Raw genomic sequence first — 21,400 nt, 5'->3', positions numbered from 1 at the left:
ACCATGTCCCTCCACAGTGGGAGCTGAGGGTCCCATGTGACTCCCAGGGCAGCTGGCAGGTGTGACTTTCAGATGCTGGTGCAGAGAATGAATTCCCATGCTTATTGCTCATCCCACTTCCTGAGGGCTGCTGGAGCTCTTGGCTTGATTGGAAGAAGGCAGAGAAGACCGTCCCAGGCGTAGGATGCTATAGAATCCATGTTATCTGCAGCCAGAGGTCTGGCTGAATACTCTTTCAAGGACTGGGTTGACGATTCTTTGTGCTTTCTTAAATAACTAAGTTAATATTATGTCTTGTAATTACTGTGTTGTAATCATTGTTGTTGTTACAGTCATCACATATCTTTTTTCCTATCTTTATTTCAGGTCCCCATTTTGCAGCTGTAAATAGCAATAATGAAATTATTGTTACAGATTTCCATAATCATTCTGTCAAGGTACCACGAACTGATCAATTGTTGTTAACTTTTAACTGCTTTGATTGAGGAATCGGTCTGGAAGAAAACGTAATGCCCACATAGACACCCAGAACGTAGAGGAGTTAATCTGAAAGAGTAGATTTTTGCTCCTCCTTAAAGATGTAGGTTTCCCGAGTTTCCGTTGTGGCACAGTGAAAACAAATCTGACTAGTATACATAAGGACACAGGTTCGATCCTTAGTCTCACTCAGTGGGTCGGGGATCCAGCGTTGCCGTGAGCTATGGTGTAGGTCACAGATGCAGTTCGGATCCCAAGTTGTTGTGGCTGTGGCGTAGGCCGGCAGCTGCGGCTCCGATTGGACCCCTAGCCTGGGAACTTTCATATGCCACTGGTGTGGTCCCAAAAAAAGAAAAAAGAAAAAAAATACGGGTTTCTGTTTGAACATACAGGCTTTGAAAAGTCAGAAAAGTGAACAAAATATGGTGGCCATACGTTTCTTAATTTGAAGCTGGTGTACATGGAGGTGCCTTGAAAATTAAATTTGAAAAAGCAATCCCTTGAACTTAGGGAGCCAGAACTTTCTGAAGCTTAATGTCTTGCAGCTCTTCAGTAAATTAAAACCAGATCACATTTTTTTTTTCAATTTTCTGCATCATCAGGCCTTTCAAACCAAATGAGATATCAGAACTCAGCTAGAACAACAGATCTGGGGAGGGGAACGGCGCTGGCATACATTCATCCAGAGCGTTTCCTACATCCTAGATGTTCCTTAGGGAACAGCGTCCACCCCTTCTTCCACATAATTTAGTATGTCTAAACTCTCCCACCCGGTAGAGGGAGGAGGGCGCTTTGACTTCGGCTATGAGCAAATCAGGAAACAATAAAGTGGTTCAAAACACGTCTCACCTACTGGAGGAGAAAATGTGTCGTAAACTAAAGTTTGCTCTTAAAGACCATCATTGAGCAACGCAACTTAAGAACAGTTTGCAGTGATGAGAACTAGAATAGTAGCTAAGGATAGGATTTCAACAACCAAAGCTACTCTCGTCTGTGTCCCTCCCTACTTTATGTCCCCAGCTCTTCCTGAAAGAAGGTATCTATAAACTGAGTAAATAAGGGGAAAGGCCTTGAACTGCGGTGGTGGGTACCAAGTCCCTGTGCCAAGAGGCGAGCACTGGGGGCCTTGGTGGTGGGGCAGGATGAGGAAAAGAATGCCCACCTTCGTTCACTGGGCAGCCTGCTTCCTGCTGTGTCATCTCCAGAGCTGCTGCCCTCGTGGTGGGGGTGCCTTGTTAAAAGGAAAAGGACGGGAGTTCCCACGGTGGTGCAGTGGTTAGCGAATCCGACTAGGAACCATGAGGTGGCAGGTTCAATCCCTGGCCTCGCTCAGTGGGTTGAGGATCTGGTGATGCCGTGAGCTGTGGTGTAGATCCCAGAGGCAGCTCAGATCTGGCGTTGCTGTGGCTGTGGTGTAGGCTGCCAGCTACAGCTCCGATTCGACCCCTAGCCTGGGAACCTCCATATGCTGCGGGTGCGGCCCTAAAAAGACCAGAAAAGGGAAGGACAGTGGAAAGGTCTTTGGAGGAGGAGGGAAACAGAGCAAATAGGCAGCAGGGCCTGGGCTTGTGACCAACGTCCCAGGGGGTATAACAGTCCTGTGCGATGAGCGTCACTACTCAGGCTGTTATCACGCTTCCTTACCCTTCACTCCTGCCTAAAGGAACCATCGTTTAACCTGGTGCTTCCCACCAGAAAGAAACCGATCTAGGTCTTCACAGTGCAAAGGCCAGCAAAGTCTGGCATAGATGCTGCCCTCCTTCCCCAGAAGACAGTGACCTTAATCCAGTCGCTCTTTTCCACTAAGCGCCAACAGTGGCCTCAGAGCCTTTCCTGTCCCAGCACTGCAGGCAGCCTCTAGGCATCAACTGGCACTGGTATGTGGGTCAACTCCTTTTGACACCTGATGACACTGTGGGAGGAAATGGAATATATATAAGAACCAAAATGCAAGGCTGTAGCAATGAACAATTTCTTAAAAATAGGTACATATAAAGTTCTGTAAATATCCAGAAATAGAGATGTCTGTACCTAAGCCTATCAGGGAAGACTTCCAAGTGGAGGTGGTATTTGAGGTGAGCAGAATTTTAAAATCAAAAGGATTGTCATCAAAATTACAAAACCCATCTGTAAAAATCTGTTATTAGGAAGTTCCTGTTGCAGCGAATCAGAAATGAATCCAACTAGTATCCACGGGGATGTCGGTTCAATTCCTGGCCTCGCTCAGTGAGTCAGGGATCCGTCGTTACTGTGAGCTGTGGTGTAGGTTGCAGATGCAGCTCAGATCCCGTGTTGCTGTGGTTGTGGTGTAGACCAGCAGCTACAGCTCCGATTTGACCCCTAGCCTGGGAACCTCCGTATGCTGCATCTGCGGCCCTAAAAAAGGCAGGAAAAAAACCACAACTGTTATTAGAAAGCAAAACCGGCAGTTCCCTGGTGGCTCAGCAGGTTGAGGATCCCACGTGGTCACTGCCGTGCCTTGGGTCACTGCTGTGACGTAGGTTCGATCCCTGGCACAAGAGCTTCCACATGCCTCTGGCACAGCCAAAAAAGAAAAAAAGAGCAAAGCTATAAAAATGATTTCAGCTTATCCTTCTGCCTCTTAATATACTTTCACCTGAATAAGTATAAGCAACTAACTGACATTTTAGATGGGAAAAACAGAAAATGTGGAAATTGTTATTATAATTAAGATTATGAAAACGCTTCACATTTTCAGTACCGTAGTGTTAGTTCAGTTATTTACACTCAGTTTTCCTCTTATTTAAGAAAACCCGTCATCTTGCTTTTTCTCTTCTCTTTGGCAGTGGTTGCCACGTAGCTTGTACGGAATAGTTGGGCCTTTGTTTCCTGTGCAACACTGGGCAGTTAACAAGGGTTCTGGACTCACAGCACCTCTCTGGTGGTCAGTGTAAAAACCAGACCTATAGGTCAGCGCTAACGAGGGGTCTAGTTCCTCCTTTCACTCCCTCCCGTGTATATTTTTTTCCCACTGCAAAACCATTAAAACTGAATTTGGCACTATTCATTATTTCAGAATGGAGGAGAAGCGCATAAGCCATCTGAATCATGGCAAAATGATGATTTGTACAGCTTAATAGGGGCATGTTCAGAGTGTGTCCTCACCAGCATACCAACCCTTGTTTTGGTCCTTAAAACTAGAATGTTTTATGGGAAAGGAGATAAACATGTCAGGAATGAGCTCAAAGATGTGACATCTTCGTGAAAGCTGGTTCCCATCTTTCCAAAGAACCAAAGAGGTAGCTCACTGCCTCGGCAAGTATGTCATTAATTCAGGAAGTGGTCGTGACTTTTTTTTGTATCTTAAAGAAAATTTAGGCTTTAGAGACGGAAGTGTCTTCAGAGTTCCTGTTGTGGCACAGTGGTTAATGAATCCGACTGGGAACCATGAGGTTTTGGGTTCGATCCCTGGCCTTGCTCAGTGGGTTAAGGATCTGGCGTTGCCGTGAGCTGTGGTGTAGGTTGCAGACACGGCTCGGATCCCGAGTTGCTGTGGCTCTGGTGTAGGCCGGCAGTTGTAGCTCTGATTCAACCCCTAGCCTGGGAACCTCCATATGCGGAGGGAGCGGCCCTAGAAAAGGCAGAAAGACGAAAAAAAAAAAGAGAGAGAGAGAGAGATGGAAGCATCTCACTTTCACAACGTACATAAATAAAAGAAACAGTGTCTCTCTTTCAAAGTCACAGAAATGGCAGTAGAAGAATCTCTAAAATGTCCAGAGATGGTCTTCAGATTAGCTCTGTGCGCAGATACAGGCTGATGGTGCCTTGCGTGTAGACTTTCTGATGTGATGAGTATTTCTTCACATGTCAGTTGCGTGATAATGGAAGCTTCACATAATATCCTGAGGATGGTTCAAAACCATCAAGTGTCACCATCACGTACCACCTCAAGATAAAATCATGCTTAGAGTCTTATTATTAAGCACCTGTTAAAATTTTAATTCTTTCAAAATGAGTAATCTGCAACTGATACAAATTCAGTAACACTCTAGGAATAAGAATATTTAAATAACAACAACTCCCTGCTTAACCGAATTAGATAATAGAGAATTTGAGAGTTCTTAAGAGTTCTCTTTAGCTCCCCTCCCACCCACCCACTTGGGTCAGCCTCCCCTCTGTCAGAGGCTCTACTTATTAAAGCCTCAGGGTCATATAAAATCTCTGTTTTAACTAAAATATATTCTGGAAAAAGTTTATTTTAAAAAGCCTTTTTCTTATTCACCGGCTGCCATCACCCCTCCCTCCGCCGAACCCGTCTCTTACTCGCTTACTCAGTGAATTTTCCTTGCTGTAAAGCCTACTCTTCTTTGTTAACTTAGTAAAATGGTAATAAATTCTGAGTATCTGGCTCCCTTCTCTGATTCAGCTCTGAGTGACCATCCATCCTGATAGAAATACCATGCCCATTCTTGAAATTCGCTATATATTTAAAGGCGGAAAGAATAATGTTGGAAATTACAGCTTTGCTTACTCATAGTCTGTCATATTTGTATATATTTTATAATTTATAACAAAAGTATTTTTACACGGTATTTAATAATAAATAGATAGAAGCCAGAAGAAAGAAGTGGTTTAACAAACACTGTCAGGAGTTCCCATCATGGATCAGTGGTTAACGAATCCGACTAGGAACCATGAGGTTGCGGGTTTGATCCCTGGCCTTGCTCAATGGGTTAAGGATCCAGCGTTGCCGTGAGCTGTAGTGTAGGTCGCAGACTCGGCTCGGACCTGGCATTGCTGTGGCTCTGGCATAGGCTGGCAGCTATAGCTCCGATTCGACCCCTAGCCTGGGAACCTCCATATGCTGCTGGCGTGGCCCTAGAAAAGACCAAAAAAAAACAACAACAAAAAAAATGCTAAGTCAGATATAGGCCATAAACTGGGGAGTGACAAGTTATATGAGGTCTAGTTTGGAGACTGCCCCCGCTTTTTAAATGATTTTAATTTTTTCCATCATAGCTGGTTTATAGCGTGACTGCCCCCCCTTAAAAGAATGTCTCAAATAACCTACTCAGATATTTTTAAAAGCCATAATGTTTGCTTAACTCTTTTAATGAAAAATATAATAATTTAAAAATATTTCATACAGGTGTTTAATCAGGAAGGAGAATTCATGTTGAAGTTTGGCTCGAATGGAGAAGGAAATGGGCAGTTTAATGCCCCCACGGGGGTAGCGGTGGATTCAAATGGAAACATCATCGTAGCTGACTGGGGCAACAGCAGGATCCAGGTAGATTCAAACGCTGATTTATTTCTTAAGAGTGGCTGGTATTTGCTGACGGCAAAGAATTGCCTGTCCCCCGAACTGGAATGTTTTCTGTTTATTCATTGGTTAGGTAATTGGCCTTAAATCAACAGAAGTACCAGTCTAGGGAGTTCCCCGTCGTGGCTCAGCGGAAACAAATCTGACTAACATCCATGAGGATGCAGGTTCGATCCCTGAATGAAAATGCAACTATTGCATATCAGTTTGTGGAATGCAGCTAAAACATTGCCCAGAAGGAATTTTTTTCCCTAGCTGTATTGCTATATAATTGACAGATAACATTGCAGCTGGTTGATTTGATACACTTATTTATTACAAAATGATAACCACTATAGCTTTACCTAAAACTTCCATCATGTCCCATAATTATCATTTCTTTTTTTTTCCTTTTTTCTCTGAGCTTTATTGAGGTGTAATGGACATACAAAACAATGGCACACATTTAATGCATGCATCTTGATGCATTTGATAATTACCATTTATCTTTTGTGGTGAGAACATTTAGTTCTACTCCTTTAGCAACTTTGCAAAACATAATACAGTTTACTATCATCACCCTGTGCGATGGAGTCCCCAGAGCTTATAGATTTTCTAACTGGAAGTTTATACCCTTTGACCAGTTTCTCCCTCATCCTCACTCACTGGTAACCACCATTCTACCTGCAAGGGAAATAAATAGCAGTAAATGCTACATTAGAACAGAGAATAAGTCAAATCAAGAACCCAAGCTCCCACCTCAGGAAGCTAGGAGAAGACCAAAACAAACCAGAGTTCCCACCACAGGGCATTGGATTAAACATGCGATTGCAGTGGCTCAGGTCACTGCAGAGGTACGGGTTGGATTCCCGGCCTGGTGCAGTGGGTTACAGGATCCAGTGTCTTGGCTGATGTGGTGTGGGTTGTAGCTGTGGCTCGGATTCAATCCCCAGTCCAGGAACTTCCATCCCCGGTCTCAGGGGTGGGCATTAAAAAAAAAAAAAAAAAAAAAAAAATTGAAAGCAAGCTGAAGGAAAGAAATAGTAAAGGTAGTATTAGAAATCAGTTAAATTCAAGACAGAAAGATAGAGGAAATTGATGAAACAGAAAGTTGGCTCTTGGAAAAGATAATGAAACTTGTAAGACTGACAAAGAAAAACCTAGTATCATTTCAGACCCTGCAGGCATCAAGAGGATTATAAGGAACTCTGAATTGGCATGCATCAATTTGACAACTTAGATGAAACTGACCAATTTCTCAAAAACTATAAACCCTACAATGCACCCAATATAAAGTAAATTATTTGAATAGCCCTATAGCTATTAAGGAAATTCAGTTCATAATTTCCAAACTCCCCCAAAAGAAATTTCCAGACTCAAATGGTTTCATTGGAGAATAAGTCAAATCAAGAACCCAGATGTTTAAAGACAATTGGCACCAGTTCGATTTCTTCCAGAAAATAGACAAGGGAATAATTTACAGTTCACTTTCCAACTCAGCTACTGATGCAATGATACCAAAGCTAGACTAAAATAGTACAAAAAAGAAAACTGTAGTACAGCATAAATTGGCACAATATTGTAAATCAACTGTAATCAAAAAGAGTGGATAAGCAATGAGAACCTACTGTGTAGCACAGGGAAGTATATCTAGTCACTTGTGATAGAACATGACGGAGGGTAATGTGAGAAAAAGAATGTGTGTGTGTATGTGACTGGGTCACTTTGCTGTACAGCAGAAACTGACAGAACGTTGTAAATCAACTATAATAAAAAATAAAAATCATGGGGTTCCTGTTGTGGCTCAGTGGTTAATGAATCTGACTAGGAACCATGAGGTTTCGGGTTCAATCCTTGGCCTCACTCAGTAGGTTGAGGATCTGGCATTGCCGTGAGCTGTGGTGTAGTTTGCAGACGTGGCTTGGGTCTGGAGTTGCTGTGGCTATGGCATAGGCCAGCAGCTACAGCTCCAATTGGACCCTTGGCCTGGGAACCTCCATGTGCTCTGGGTGCAGCCCTAGAAAAGACAAAAAGACAAAAAAAAATTTTTTTTAGTAAAAAATAAATAAATAAAAATCTTAAAAATAAAGAATAGACCATATTCCTCATGAATATAGAAGCAAAAAAAAATTTAATAGTAGAGTTCAGCAATATGTGAAAATCTTTCCATGGTCAAGTGGGGTTTTTTCCAAGAATGCAAGGCTGGTTCAGCATTTTAAAAAAATCAGTGTAGGAGTTCCCTTGTGGCTTAGCATGTTAAGGATCCAGTGTTGTCACTGTAGTCGCTTGGGTCACTGCTTTGACATGGGTTCCATCCTTGACCCAGGAGCTTCCACATGCCGCAGGCATGGCCAAAAAAGAAAACAAATCAGTTTAATCCACCATATTAAATGGCTAAAGCATAAAAATAATATGGCCATATCAATTGATGCAGAAAAAGCATTTGATAAGATTCAATACCTATTAATTTAAAAAGCTCAGAAAACTAGAAATATATATGAACTTTCTGAGTTTGATAAAAGAATGTCTATGAAAACCTACTGCTAACACCATACTTAATGGTGAAAGACTGAAAGCTTTTCCTCTAAGATCAAGAACAGGGCACTGCTCTCACCATTCTTAACGTCATGTTAGAAGTTCTAGCCAATACAACAGGAAAAGAAAATGAAATAAGAAACGTACAAATTAGAAAGAAAGAAACTGTCCCCATTTGCAGATAACGTGATTATTTACATAAAAATATATCAAGGGATCTAAGAGTTCCCGTTGTGGCGAAGTAGAAACGAATCTGACTAGGAACCATGAGATTGCAGGTTCAATCGCTGGCCTCACTCAGTGGGTTAAGGATCCAGCATCACCTTGAGCTGTGGGGTAGGTTGCAGATGAAGCTTGGCTCCTGCGTTGCTGTGGCTGTAGTATAGGCCAGCAGCTGTAGCTCTGATTAGACCCCTAGCCTGGGAACTTCCATATACCACGAGTGTGGCCCTAAAACAAACAAACAAACAAATATATATATATACATATCAAGGGATCTACAAGACAGTCAATTCCTAGAACTAATAAAAGAGTTCAGCAAGGTCACAGGATACAAGATCAGCATACAATAATCAATGGTATTTCTGTTGCTACCACAACAAACATGTGGAAACCAAAATTTAAAATACAATACCAGTGGAGTTCCCATTGTGGCTCAGCAGGTTGAGGACTTGATGTTGTCTCTCTCAAGATGTGGGTTCGATCCCTGGCCTGGCTCAGTGGGTTAAGCATCCGGTGTTGCCGCAAGCTGCAGCCTAAGTTAGGGTTAATGTCTGTGCGTAGGCCTCAGCTGCAGCTCCATTTCGACCCCTAGCCTAGGAACTTCCATATGCCACAGGAGCAGCCTTAAAAAGAAAAAAAAAAAAAAAAAAAAAAATCAAAATACTCTGCATCCTAAAATAAAAACAAAAAATAGTAAAATCAATACCATTTACAGTTGCTGAAAAATGGAAATATTTAGATGTAATAACAAAGCATGTCTAGTATATATATCTAAAAACTAAAATGCTAATGAAAGAAAGAAAAGAAGATCTAAATAAGTGGGGAGATGTACTGTTTACATGGATCGCAAGACTCAAGAAAAAAAGTCAGGCGTTCCCATTGTGTCTCAGCAGTAAAGATCCCAACTGGTATTCATGAGGTTTCGGGTTCAATCCCTGGCCTCACTCTGTGGGTTAAGGATCCAGTGTTGCCATGAACTGTGGTGTAGGTGGCAGATGTAGCTGGGATCTGGCCTAGCTGTGGCTGTGGCGTAGGCCGGCAGCTGCAGCTCCGATTTAACCCCTAGCCTAGGAATACTGGTGCAGCTCTAAAAAGACAAAAGAAAAAGAAAAAAAGTCAGTTGTTCCCAAACTGACATACAGGTTTACCACAAAATTTCAACAGAAATTCTTGTAGATATAGACAAAATTATCTTAAAATTTATATGGAAAGGTAAAGGGTCTAGAATAACTAAAACAATTTTGAAAAAAAAGGAGAACTAGAGGAATCCCTCCAGCTGGTTTCATGAGTTATTATTTAGCTATTATATAGCTGTAGTCATCTAGACTGTGTGATATTAGTGGAGGGATAGGCATGTGGATCAGTGGAACAGAAGAGACACCCACATACATACAATCAACTGATTTTTGGTAAAGGTGCAAAGGCAATTTAATGGAGAAATGATAGCCTTTTCAACAAATGGGGCTAGAGCAGTTAAGGTCTCCACAGAGAAAAGGAAATGAACCTCACCGTACATAAAAATAAACTCAAACAAGATCATAGACTTAAATGAAAAATGTAAAACTATAAAATTTTTAGGAGTTCCTGTTGTTGGCTCAGCAGATTAAGGACCCAATGTTGTCTCTGGAGGATACAGGTTCAACCCCTGGCCTTGCTCAGTGGGTTAAGGATTCAGTGTTGCCTCAAGGTGCAGATGTATAAGTTGCAGATGTGGCTTGGATCCAGTGTTGCAATGGATGTGGTATAGGCCTCAGCTGTAGCTCCAATTCTACCCCTAGCCCAAGAACTTCCCTATGCCACAAGTGTGGCCGTTAAAAAAACAAAACAAAAAACTTTTAGAAGATGATGTTTTAGAATACAAACTTTTAGAAGATTCTAAGAAAATCTTTGGGATATAGGGCTTGGTAAAGAATTTTTAGACGTGATACCAAAAATATGATCCATAAAAGAAAAAAATCAACACATTTGACTGCATCAACATTAAAAACTTTTACTCTATGAAAGACTCTGTTAAGAGGATAAAAAGACATGCAATGAACTGGGAGAAGATATTTATAAACCACATTACCAGACGAAGGACTTATAGCTAAAACATATAATGAGTCTCAGAATAAAAGAACCAAACAGTACAGTTAGAGAGTAGGCAAAAGACATGAAGAGAAGTTTCACTGAACAGGTCATTATGCACGTGAAAAGATGTTCTGTATCACTAGATGTTGGGGAAGTGCAAACTAAGACTCTGATGAATTATTACTATGCACTTGTTAGAACAGCTAAAATTTAAAACATTGATAATGCCAAATGCTGGTAAGCATGCAGAAAAACTAGCTCTCTCATACATTGCTAGTGGGAATGTAAAATGATAGCCTTGAAAATAGTTGGGCAAGTTCTTAAAAAATTAAGCACACGCTTGCCATAAAACTCAGTAATTGCAGGGGCATTTAACCTTATTATAACCTAGTAAATTGTTATGCATAGAAGTTTTATTTGGAATGGCCAAAGACTGAAAATAACCAGTATGTTTTTCAATAGGTTAGTGGCCAAACAAACTGGTATAGCCACTCTGCGGAATATAAAAAGACTAATGACACACCTAACTTTGATGTATGTCAAGGGCACAAGTTGAGTGAGAAAAAGCCACTTTCAAAACATCACATGCATGCCTCAAGTGCGGCCCTAAAAAGCAAAAAAAAAAAAAAAAAATCACATGCTCTATGATTCCATTTTGGTAACATTCTCAAAATGACAAAATTATACGGAAAGAAAATAGATTTGCGGTTGGCAAGAGTTAGAGGTAGTGGGAGAAAGGGAGTAGGTATGACTATAAAAAGGGAGGAGTTCCCTGATGGCCTAGCAGGTTAAGGATTAGGCATTGTCACTGCCAAGGCTCAGGCTGCTGCTGTGGCCAGGGTTCAATCCCTGGCCTAGAAACATCCTCTGTGGCCAAAAACGGCAGCACAAGGGAGATCTCTGTGATGATGGAAGAGTTCTGTGTATTGACTGCAGGGGTTACCTGTGATAAAATGACGTGCACACATCCCAGCATGAATTTCCTGGGTTTTTTATTGTGCTACATGACAGAAGATGTAACCACAGGGGGGAACTGGATGAAATGTACACAGAATCGCTCTGTACTATCTCTGCAATTTTCTTTTGAATCTATAATTATTTCAAAACTTAAAAAAAGAACCAAAAAAAGTAATATTAATAATGAATTTAAATATGTTTTCATGGTTTAGGAGCAATGATATCATGAATGGCATTTGGCATTTTGATTGGATAGAAATAATCATAAAACTGGTTACATTCCAGAAAAAAAAACAAAACAAAACACTAAAACGCTATTTTATGGGAGTTCCCATTGTGGCTCAGCAGGTTATGCACCCAACTAATATCCATGTGGATGTGAGTTCAGTCCCTGGCCTCACTCAGTGGGTTAAGGATCCGGCATTGCAGTCAGCTGTGCTGTAGATTGCAGATGTGGCTTGGATTCCACCTTGCTGTGGCTGGGGTGTAGACTGGCAGCTACAGCTCTGATTCGACTCCTAGCCTGGGAACTTCCATATGCCACAGGTGTAGCCCCCCAAAACAAACAAAACAAAACAGAAAACCCCCACTATTTTGTGATGAGGTCTGTAGTCTTTGTCAGACTATCAGAGGGGCCCATGATGCAAATAAATTTGATTTTCCTCTAAATTAAAAACAAAGCTTTCCAATCCTCACTGAAGGAAGACTTTTCTCGAATCTCTCTCTGTAGTCATTGCATGGACCTAAACATGCATTTACAGACGGGGCAGTTCATCCTTACCTGTGTGGTTTGTATAGGTTAACTGTAAGACCTAGGCGCTTTCAGGTGTCTCTTTGAGGACCGCCATGGCCAGCAGTTTGAACCTGACACAGGTATCTACTTCGTAGGAAAAGGGCTGTGAAATGCAGCACTGAATGGGGAGTTCCCGTCGTGGCTCAGTGGTTAATGAACCCAACTAGTATCCATGAGGGCACAGGTTTGATCCCTGGCCTTCCTCAGTGGGTTAAGGATCTGGCCTTGCCATGAGCTGTAGTGTAGGTCGCAGACATGGCTCGGATCCTACATTGCTGTGGCTGTAGTGTAGGTCAGCAGCTATAGCTCTGATTCGACCCCTAGCCTGGGAACCTCCATTTGCCTCGGGTCTGGCCCTAAAAAAGACAAAAGCCAAAAATTTAATAAATAAATAAACGTAGCACTGAATGCTTTTATTTCTCCAGTATATTTATCTTGTTTAATTATCCCAGTAGACATCGACATTTGAAAGAGGCATTCTGCATCTGATGGGAAGCCAGAAGCAGACAGGGAACTAGGTCCACAAAGCAGTTCTGTTAGGGCCACAGACACTGAGTTCTTTATATCGTGTCTCTCAGAGCACCTGGCTAGTTACCCTGCCTTTTGAAGCCCCCTTTGCACCAACCAGAATGGTCGGAAGAAACCAGTCTGGGCCTGTGAAGGAGAAGTGTGCCTTTTATTTCCTGGAAGCCTACAGACCAAAGAAGATCCAAACGGATGTGCTGAACCACTGACTTGGTCTAACATACTCTTTTCTGGAAAGTAAAAAAAAAAAAAAAAATCATCTCTATTTTTTCTCCTTACACATTGTGACTCAGATCATTCTTCTATGGTCCAGCTGCTGATTGGGAATAAAAGAAGGCTCTGAGGCTGGAAGGGGAGAAAGTGAGAAGTAAGGGTCATTTATTCTCCAGGCACCGTCCAGGGCTATTACCCCCATATGTGAGCACTGTCAGAATGTGAGGGAGATCCTATGGCCCACGGCATGTCCTTGTCATTGACCTTGGAGCATAGACGAGAGGAAAAGCCAGGTCCGTGGAGGGGGAGGGCTTGTCTGTGATAATGACCTAAACAAACCTGGAGGGGTTGCACACAGGCGTTTATATTAAAAACATTAGCATCAAGGGTTTTCTAACCCCGACAGTAATAACAGCATCCTATTACTATAACTTTTCCTTTCCCACTCTGACTTTATATTTACAGGTTTTTGATGGAAGCGGATCGTTTTTGTCCTACATTAACACCTCTGCTGACCCACTCTACGGCCCCCAAGGCCTGGCTCTCACTTCAGACGGCCACGTGGTGGTTGCAGACTCTGGAAACCACTGTTTCAAGGTCTATCGGTACCTTCAGTAACAGTGGGCAGCTGGACACCCCCTTACAAAGTTCTTACCCTAGAAACTGGAATGGATTTCTCGACGCAGGACCAGATGATACTAGACTTTACGTACTGGAAGGAATCATCGTGAACTTTCCAAGGTCATTTCTGAATGTAACGATTTCCTTAAAAAAACTGCATATCTGATTTCTGTAATCCACACTTAGGGTTGAAGAAAAAGAAATCTCTTCTACTGAATCTGTAAAAAAACAAAACAAAAAACTGCAAAGTTTTACTCCTGTGGACTATGGCTTATAGGACAGGGATTTACGTAGTAAAACTAATTTTGCAAGTCAAACAGGCATTAAAAAAGCAACTAGAATATTTAAAGGTATGTGTTAATCCTGTGAGTGGTAGCTTTTGCGCAGAGCTTCCAAAAACAAGATCGGTTATAGTTATATATTTTATTTAACCTTGGTCACAAGACCCAGGGGATCTTCTAACCTCACTTTTACAGTAGGTGTACCCTTGTGACATTTTGGGGGGGGGTTTACCAATCACTGCACATAAATTACTTTAGGAAAAATAACTTTGTCTTGCAAAATCCTCCCATCTGGGATTAGCAAGGCTCTTCCGTTTCGCACCTGAAAGTCAATGCAAATTCCCCATCCTTTTTGAGTTGGATCAGAGATCTTCGTGTGTTTTTTTCACCTCTCCCCTGCTCACTTGGTATCAAGAAAACAAAGTACATTTTCAGGGAAACCTGAAATCCCTAATACTTTGAAAAGCGTATTACAATGGCGATGCTACCTTCTGGTAAACCATCAGCCCCGTGAACTCCAGATTAACGCACTGGAATGTCATCAAGGAAAAGTCAGTCGCGTTGTCTGTGCCATGTTCTCACCTGTGTCTCTCCTCTTCCACTTCATGAATGCAAAAGCTTTACCTCCTGCAAAACGTCAGCACGTGCAGTAGGACACCAGTATCCTAGGACAGAGAGCCATAAGCAGCCCTTTGGAGAACTGATGGTGTCAACCAAAGACATGTGATTGCTTAACGGTTTCCCCTTAGAAAGCAAGTGTTACCAAAGTTGTGTTATCTCGAAAGCATTACAGGTAAGGGCATGTTATGGTTATTTATCGTCTAATGACTAGTAGAGGCATTAAAGGACTATGTATACATGATTAGGGTAAGGTAGAATGTATCATATATATATATATATCGTTGAATCTTCGGTGTTTTAAAATAGGCAGCACTCTGAAAGACAGAAGCATCTTCAGCACATTCCTTTACTGCACAGTTTAAAGCCGTCCGAGTAGAGCAAAGCCCTAAAGCAGATTTAATTTTTGCCATTTTCCAGGAATGCTGGTATCAGCTGACTTTTTGTCAGAAAATGGCCTTCTGTGCTTTCAAAAATAAAACAGAACAAAAAACAGGTCGAAAGAAAAGTTGAACTTGTTGCCTTTTGTTGTTGTTGTTGTTAGGGCTGCACCTGTGGCATATGGAGGTTCCCAGGCTAGGGGTTGAATCAGAGTTGCAGCAGCCGGCCTGCACCACAGCCACAGCAACACTGGATCCAAGCCACATTTGCAGCCTACACCACAGCCACAGCAATGCTGCATCCTTAATCCACCGAGCTAGGTCAGGGATCGAACCCACATTCTTGTGGATACTAAGTCGGACTCTTACACAACAGGAACTCCGAACTTGAGTTACACTTAATTTAAAGTAAGTATAGGAGTTTCCTTGGGGTACAGCAGGTTAAGGATCTGGCATTGTCACTGCTGTGGCACGGGTTCAATCCTTGGCCCAGAAATTCCATGTGCCCTGGGTGTGGCCCCCCCAATTTTTTTAAATAAAAAATAAACTAAGTATAAATGCGTTTTGAAAAATGTTAAGAATCATTTAGTCAATCGTTACTCTGTCACTGATGCTATAAAATAAGACGTGGCCTATTTCCACTGTTTAACTTTCTACTCAGTTCTACCAAATAGGATGTCATGTTTGACATTTTCGGTAATGACTTTGGGACCTTTTTCACTGAAAGCACCTTAGCACTGTACTTACTATAAGACAACATTTCCCACATGTATAACTATGTGAATGTGATGCTTATTGCTGATTAATTTCTAATTCCGCCATTCTCTTATAGAGGACTTTTTTAAATCGAGAAGGGAAATCTAGCTACTTTCAATTATCTATCAAATTTATTATGCCCAAATCAACCTCTTAAAAACATTTTCTTCAGCCAGATTTACATTTAGGTTTCATATTTTCTTAGGTAGAGTTTTCAAAATATTTGAGTCTGTGACAAAGTTGTAAAATTCAAGAACATTTTTAGAACGTTAAACTAAGACATCGTATTCTAAAGTCAGGGACCTAAGCCTTTGAATTTAAACATTCTTATTTAATGAGTGCTTGTTGGGTGCCAGGCCCTGTTCTAGACACTAGAGATACAGTGATGGATAAAACAGACAAAATTCCCTGCCCCCTTGGAGCTTACATTCTAGAGAGGGAATCCCATTTTACTGTTTACTAACATTCTCCGTAAAAGATAAGCTAGACGCTTGATAGCTCCTAAAATGTCTAAAAGTAAACTTTTAAAATCGGTAAAATTCATTTTAGTTTATTTTTTCACAAGTGAAAATGGTTTCCTATTTTAGATTGTGTCCTAGGCCATTGATCTTAAGACTAGCTTACTTAAAAGGGTTTTATTGTGGTTTTTGGCACATTTAAATTATACTTGTGAATTTGGAAATTAACCAGCTATCCAAACATATCAGACTGGCTATCTCAATAGTAGATGGAATACAGAGCTAATTTTTTTCCATGCCAGTATTGGAGTGAAACTGAAATGAAAGAAAGAGATATTATAATTCAGACCTGTTCCACTGTCTGTTCCTAAAACACATGGGCACTCCAGGAAACACCATATTTTCGCCAAAATATGGTTAATCTTAAAATATAGATAAGATTTCAAAATTGGATACATATGTGCATTTACTGTATTTCCCAGTAAGCATATCTTAGGGGAGAAAAGTGCTGCTGCTAAGACACGAATAGACAAGATTTCAATGAAGTTTTGTCACATTCTATGGAAAATGGTTTCTAGTAAACTGAGAAGGATATTCAAATAAGTGAGGCTTCCCCCCCCCCCCGCCGGGCTACCATTATTGTTTGATTTCTCTTTGTCAAGTGTACAGATCCTGTCATACATTCATGATAAGTAGCACTGAAAAGAGACCCATTCAGATTTCCCCTGGGCACTTATGGCAGAACGTTGCCAGTTGGAATGTAAAGGTCGGTGACAGTGCACTCCCTCCCCCGTAACAGATGTCCGTACCTGCCTCTCCCAGACAGACCTCCCCTGCTGGACACGGGAGGTGGGTGGAGAGTCACTTGACCGTCTAGAAATGAGTGAATAAAAAGCCTTTATGACTATTAACCATTTTTTGGGGGAAAAAATGGTTCTTGGTATTTTGTTCAAACTTTAGCCTTCAGCAACTAAAGTCTCCACATTTCCTTATTTTAATTTCCTCTTTGACTAGATTTGAGGCAAGTAAGTACTAAGACGTCCATGCAACTAGAACACACTTGCTTCTGCAATTAAGTATACAGGGTATGTTCTAATGGAGTGAACTGGAATAGCAGTACACTAGCAAGTGTCTGTGGAGCCTTAACATGGAAGGATTCACATAAATGCTTTGGTAATACCTATCGAGTTCATTGGAAGACATAGCAGATAAATGTCAGGTAATCTGGAGATGACTTCAGATGGGAAAAACCTTTCTGGACATTGGGACTCTTAATATCCTCCCTTCACCAGCTTCTGAAAAAGGAGGGCTATTTTTAGTTTAATCATTGAAAAGTAAGACCTTTCCAGGTAGGATAAAATCAAAGCTATTTGCTGCAAACATTGTCTCATTTTGCTTAAAATCAAAAATCGTGATACTGTTGCATTCTGTAAATGTCGCAGGGTTTTAAACTTACAGTTATTTTAATATTTTTGATAACTAGGAATCTAGCATTGCCATAAAGGAAACTAAGTGCCCAATAAAGATGTGTTTGGTATAAATAAATAATTTTTTTGGTTTTGTTTTAAATGACAGTAAGCTACAAATCATGGTGTTAATCTTAAATTTTCTGAAGATGAATTGTGTGGCAGTGATTGTGTGGTCTGTTTGTGGAGAACGTATGAAAGCTATTCCTGTTTGAAAATAGGTGAATAAATTGGCTATGTTGTTCCAATGAATGTACAGCACGTCCATTAACTTTTGAAAGCAACACAGCCTTAAACTCAATGTCTTTGCTTTATGACACGGGAATGTTCTGTCATCAACAGAGTGTATGCTTAGAATTCTTTATATCATTCTCAATTCTATAGCCTTTCAATCCTATGTAATGAGGATGAGGGATTTTTGCTTCTTCTTTTTTTTAATTTTGTACATTCCATCTTTATAGGTCTGTTTCATACGTTTTGTGTAGAGAACACTAAGTCTTGCTCTCTCTGACACTGACACGGATAGATTCTCACCATTTGTTCTTTTATGAATCAAAATGCTGACTGCCTATTTAAAGAAAAGAATGAACGCTGTGCATCAAAGTGTTTGTATGTTCGTAGCTACATACGTACCACAGTATTTTGGATGCTTTAGTCTACAATAAATCTTTAAATTAATTGTCTTGAAACATAGGAGAAACAAGATTTATGTGTATATCTTGACCATGCACAAAATCTCAAATCATTATAATAAAGCTTGTTTTCTCCATTTCCAGGGTGAATGTTTATTTATTTAACCTATTGTTCTCTTTCTTAGTGAAGGAAAATGAAGGTAAGTTCTAGAACATGTGGAAGCTAGCAACACTTCAGCCAAACTGTTTATACTAGTGAGAAAAGGCTTAGTAAATGGGTTTATTTTCCTAATTTCTCTTTCCAATAGTTTGCTGCTGGTATATGGAAATGCAACAGATTTCTGTATAGTCATTTTGTATCCTGCAACTGTACTGAATTCATTTATTAGTTTAATAGTTTTTTAGTGGCATCTTGAAGATTTTCTATCCATAGTTTCATGTCATCTGCAAACAGTGACAATTTTAATTCTCCCTTTTCAATTTGGGGTCCTTTTATTCCTTTTTCTTGTCTCATTGCTGTAGCTAGGGTTTCTAATGCTATGTTGAATAAAAGTTTTCAAAGTAGGCCTCCTGGTCTTGTTAGATCTTAGAGGAAATGCTTTCAGCTTTTCACTGTTGAATACGTTGACTATAACGTTAATTGTGGGCCTGTCATATAGTCTTTAATATGGTGAGGTTTTTCCCTCTATACCCACTTTGTTGAGAGTTGGGTTTTTTTTTTTTTATGATAAACAAAGGCTGAATTTTGTCAAAAGCTCTTTCTACACCCATTGAGATGATTTCTATTCTTCAGTTTATTAATGGGGTGTATCATGTTGATTTGCAGATTTTAAACCATCCTCGCACCCCTGGAATAAATCCCAGATGATCATAGTGTATGATACTTTTATGTATTGTTGAATTTAGTTTGCTAATATTTTATTGAGGATTTTTAAATCTTATGTTCAGCAGTGATATTGGCCTGTAATTTTCTTTTTTTCTGTGATATATTTGTCTGGTTTTGATATCAGGGTGCTGCTGGCCTTGTAGAATGAGTTCAGAAGCATTCCTTCCTCTGAAATTTTTTGGAATAGTTTTAGAAGTATAGATGTTGATTCTTCTCTAAATGTTTGGTAGAATTCACCTACAAAGCCATCTGGCCCAGGTCTTGTAGAGCTGTAAACTTCCCTCTTAGAACTGCTTTTACTGTGTAAATTTTGGATTATTATGCTTTCATTTTCATTTGTCTCAGGTATTTTTTAAAATTTATCCTTTGATTTTTTCAGTGCTCTGTTGGCCATTTAGTAGCATATTATTTAGCCTCCACCTGTTTGTGTTTTGAAGTGTTTTTTTTTTTTCCTACTTAATGTCTAGTCTCATAGCATTGTGGTTAAAAAAGACACTAGATATGATTTCAATTTTCTTAAATTTACCAAAGCTTGTTTCATAGCCTAGCATGTCATCTGACCTGGAAAATATTCTGTGTATACTTGAAAAGATGTATTCTCTTGCTTTTAGATGGAATGTTATATATAAAAGTCCCTCTGGTCTAATGTATCTTTTAAGGCCAGTATTTCCTTATTAATTTTCTGTCTGGATGATCTGTCAGTTAATGTAAGTGGGATATAAAAGTCTCTTACTATTATTGCATTATAGCCAATTTCTCCTTTATATATATATATGTATGTATATATATATATATATATATATATATATATATATATAAAATATGTATTTTAAATTGTTACATCTTCTTTTGGGATTGATCCCTTATCATTATGTAATATCCTCCTTTGTCTCTTGTAACAGTCTTTGTTTTAAAATCTATTTTATCTGATATTATTAATGCAACTCTGGCTTTTTTTGATTTACATTTGCACAGGATACCTTTTTCCATCCCCTTGCTTTCAGTCTGTGTGTGTCTTTGGATCTGAAGTGAACCTCCTGTAGGCAGCATATATATACGTCCTGTTTTTGTATCCATTCAACCAGTCTTTGTCTTTAGATTACAGCATTCAGTCCATTTACATTTAAAGTGATTATTGGTATGTATATATGTGTTGCCATTTTGTTAATTATTTTTGGATTTTTTTATAGTTTTTTGTTCTCTTCCCTTATGATTTGATTACTATATTTAGTGTTTAGATTCCTTTCCTTGTGTGTATCCACAGTAAATTTTTGGTTTGTGGTTACCGTGAGGTTTACATATAGAAAATAGATTCTTCTAAGTTGCTAACTTCCTAATTTCAAACACATTTTTAACAACCCTGCATTTTTACTCTCCTTCCCTCACAAATGCTATTTTTGACATTATATTTTACATCTATTTGTTTTATGTATCCCTTAACTGCTTAATGTGGATGTAGATGATTTTACTAGTGTTTTTTAACCTCTCTAATAGCTTTGTGCATGGTTGATTTACTACCTTTACTGTATATTTGCCTTTACCAATGATATTTTTTGTAATCTTCATATTTCTAGTTGTGGCCTTTTCTTTTTTGCTTGTCTGTAAAACTTTTGATCTCTCCATCAAATTTTGTAATAATGGCAGGACGGGCACACAGCTGTTAGCACATGACCATTAGTGCAGGACTTATAGAGGTCCTGCTCTGCCAACAACTCTGCCTCATGGCAGAGTGTGGTGAGAGGCAGACTGCGGGCTTTTCTACAGGGCCCTCCAGCCTCTGGCTGGTGGGTGAGTTGGAGGTGGCCTGGGACAGGCTGAGGGCTGTGTCCTGCAGCACTCCAGAGCCCTTGCAGCAGCTGCCCACTGGACAGGCCCAGGCCCCACCCCCACAACCTAATGACAGTGGCAGTCTGCCTGGGTCACAGTCCATGAGACCTGGTCACTGTTTGCTTGGCCTAGGGAGTCTGAGGACTAGCTGGGTCCTGGGCACCTTGCTTCCTCAGTGATGACAGTTGAGCAGGGTCTTTGGACCTGGACCAGAGGGCACTGCTAGCTGAGAGCTACCTTTTCAGCCAGGCCTAGGCATTGATGGGAGGACCCAGGCTGGGAGCTAGGCAAATGCTCTTGGGCAGGGTGACCAGCCCCAACCCTTGTCCCCTGCTCTTAGGCAGGGCCTAGACCCCAGAGGGTGAAAGTCAATGCTTGGGACCTTGAGCAATAAGATGGGGTGGGGGGAATCGCTTTGCT

The 21,400-nt window shown here is 40.4% G+C and overlaps 1 protein-coding gene across 21 annotated transcripts in view; it reads left to right on the top strand.

The window, feature by feature from the left end:
* Window positions 1-18,406, top strand: part of TRIM2 (tripartite motif containing 2) — a 169,469-nt gene extending 151,063 nt beyond the window's left edge. For all 21 annotated transcript variants that reach the window (XM_021101489.1, XM_021101488.1, XM_021101498.1 and 18 more), the window contains exons 10-12: window positions 367-437; window positions 5,588-5,728; window positions 13,521-18,406. In XM_021101489.1, coding sequence (XP_020957148.1) covers window positions 367-437; window positions 5,588-5,728; window positions 13,521-13,673 — 365 coding nt within the window. In that variant the 3' untranslated portion in view covers window positions 13,674-18,406. The remainder of the gene's footprint in view (window positions 1-366; window positions 438-5,587; window positions 5,729-13,520) is intronic.

The sequence above is a fragment of the Sus scrofa genome, chromosome 8 (assembly GCF_000003025.6).
Source record: "Sus scrofa isolate TJ Tabasco breed Duroc chromosome 8, Sscrofa11.1, whole genome shotgun sequence".
Classification (NCBI taxonomy): domain Eukaryota; kingdom Metazoa; phylum Chordata; class Mammalia; order Artiodactyla; family Suidae; genus Sus; species Sus scrofa.
Note: the sequence above shows the minus strand (reverse complement) of the source record. Positions and strands in the feature narration are given on the sequence as shown.